At 51.0% G+C, this 1670-nt stretch overlaps 1 protein-coding gene across 1 annotated transcript in view; it reads right to left on the reverse strand.

Annotated features, from left to right (window-relative positions):
• Positions 1-360: 360 nt before the first annotated feature.
• Positions 361-1670, reverse strand: part of BUB1 (BUB1 mitotic checkpoint serine/threonine kinase) — a 12646-nt gene continuing 11336 nt past the window's right edge. Inside the window, exons 22-25 of the mRNA XM_027653798.1 lie at positions 1380-1537; positions 1110-1287; positions 827-933; positions 361-673 (exon numbers count right to left, since the gene is read on the reverse strand). Of these exons, the coding sequence (XP_027509599.1) occupies positions 478-673; positions 827-933; positions 1110-1287; positions 1380-1537 (639 nt within the window). The 3' untranslated portion in view covers positions 361-477. The remainder of the gene's footprint in view (positions 674-826; positions 934-1109; positions 1288-1379; positions 1538-1670) is intronic.

A 1670-nucleotide genomic window follows, 5' to 3' on the forward strand; every position in this document is an offset into this window, starting at 1 on the left:
TCTCCTCCCCCTGGCGTTGCACTGATAAAAGTCCTTTTAAAGGAACGCTTTTCCTGTCACTTTCCTGGTGTGTTTTCCCAACATTCTGCCGTAGCAAAGGCAAAAAAAGAGGCCCTTTCCTCTTGGTTTTCCCCCAAGCCCTAACAATGACATTGTGGGAGGTCAGAAGTGAGAGCATCCAGGGTGAGTTCAGTCCTGTCCAACCTAAATCTGACCTGCAAACCTCTATTTCTTCCATCCCAGAAGTCCCTAAGAACAGGTAGAGCAGGAGTAGCCTTTATTCAAAGCCTCCCAAACCCGGGCGAGTTCAACAACCCATTTTAGTGTATTTTTTCTGCTAAAAGCACAGAGAGATGCAGGTCACCATTGCTGAAGTCAACGCCAAAACCATTTATTTGAAATCAAGTTATCACAAAAACATCTGGCAGCCGTAAAACACCGAGCCTTCGGTAACTGTGCAAAATGAAAAATAGACAGTCATTTTCGGGAGCGTTTGTTTTCGATGAGCAGCACAACGAGTCTGTTCCGAAGGAACCTTATTTCCTTTTTGTAGGATGTGCAGAATAAGTCCCTCAGCTTCTGGCGCAGGGCTCCGAGTGAGGGCAGGCTGTGGCAGCTGGGGACGTTCAGCAATGTCTCAAAGAACTCCTTCCACAGCTCAGCATTGGCAAGCCTGTGAAAGGAGCACCAAAAGAAAGCTAAAATCAAGCTGTTAAAATATGAATTTACCTCCCCCAGTCGGAGCTGTGATAGAATCAACAAACCAAGCCGGGGCTGACCACAGGTCTTTCTAGGCAAAGGTTTGGGAAAGGGTTTTGACACTGACCTCCTGAAGGTTCCTTCGGGCTTCCAGACTCCGTTTTCGTTCTTTACTTGCATGTAGGTGCCGAAGATCATGCAATAAATCGTGGCTGCGATGCCAAAGTAGTCTGTCTAAACGAAGAACACGCCAGCTTCATGTTAAAAATACACCGAGACCACTGAAAACTGGAAAACCCCCGGGGGGGGGAGAAGCCCTGCAAAAGGGAAGCTCGGGAGTGTGCTGAAGGCACAGCCCTTACAGTTAAAAGTCTAATATTCTCAGTGGGAGGCTCCAGGGAATCCCCTACCTGGTAGTTCCAGGGTTTCCGCGTCAGCATTTCCACGCACTGGAACCCAGACGTCTCGCAGCGGGCGGTGAACGCCGTCCCCTCGGGGAAGAGCTTCATGTCAACGCTCTGGCCAAAGTCAATGAGGGTCAAGCCATGAGAGAGCCCATCTATGTCGCAGGTGTCATTGTCCAGAAACCTGCAGGCACGACAAGAACCAACCCACGTTAAGTCGAGGCTCCGGCGCCGCGTCTCGCGCGGGATGGGAGGGGGGTGGTGAGAAACACTCGCCTTTCCCCAAGGATGAAGTTGTCGGGTTTGATGTCCCCATGGATGATCCGGCAGCTGTGGAGCTCCTCCACCATGCGGAGGATTTTCACGGCGAAGTAGATCACCAGGGCTTGGGGCATCACCTTCTCGGGAATCCTCTTGTAAAGGTTGATGGCGTTCTGTAAACCCAGAGGACACACAGGGATGACTTGGCATAGATTAAAGGCCTGAGGGGATGGACAGAGGTGATCTCCAGAGCAGGAGGGGATGGACAGAGATGATCTCCAGAGCAGGAGGGGATGGACAGAGATG

This window comes from Corapipo altera, unplaced genomic scaffold, assembly GCF_003945725.1.
Source record: "Corapipo altera isolate COAL_440 unplaced genomic scaffold, ASM394572v1 70, whole genome shotgun sequence".
NCBI classification, from domain to species: domain Eukaryota; kingdom Metazoa; phylum Chordata; class Aves; order Passeriformes; family Pipridae; genus Corapipo; species Corapipo altera.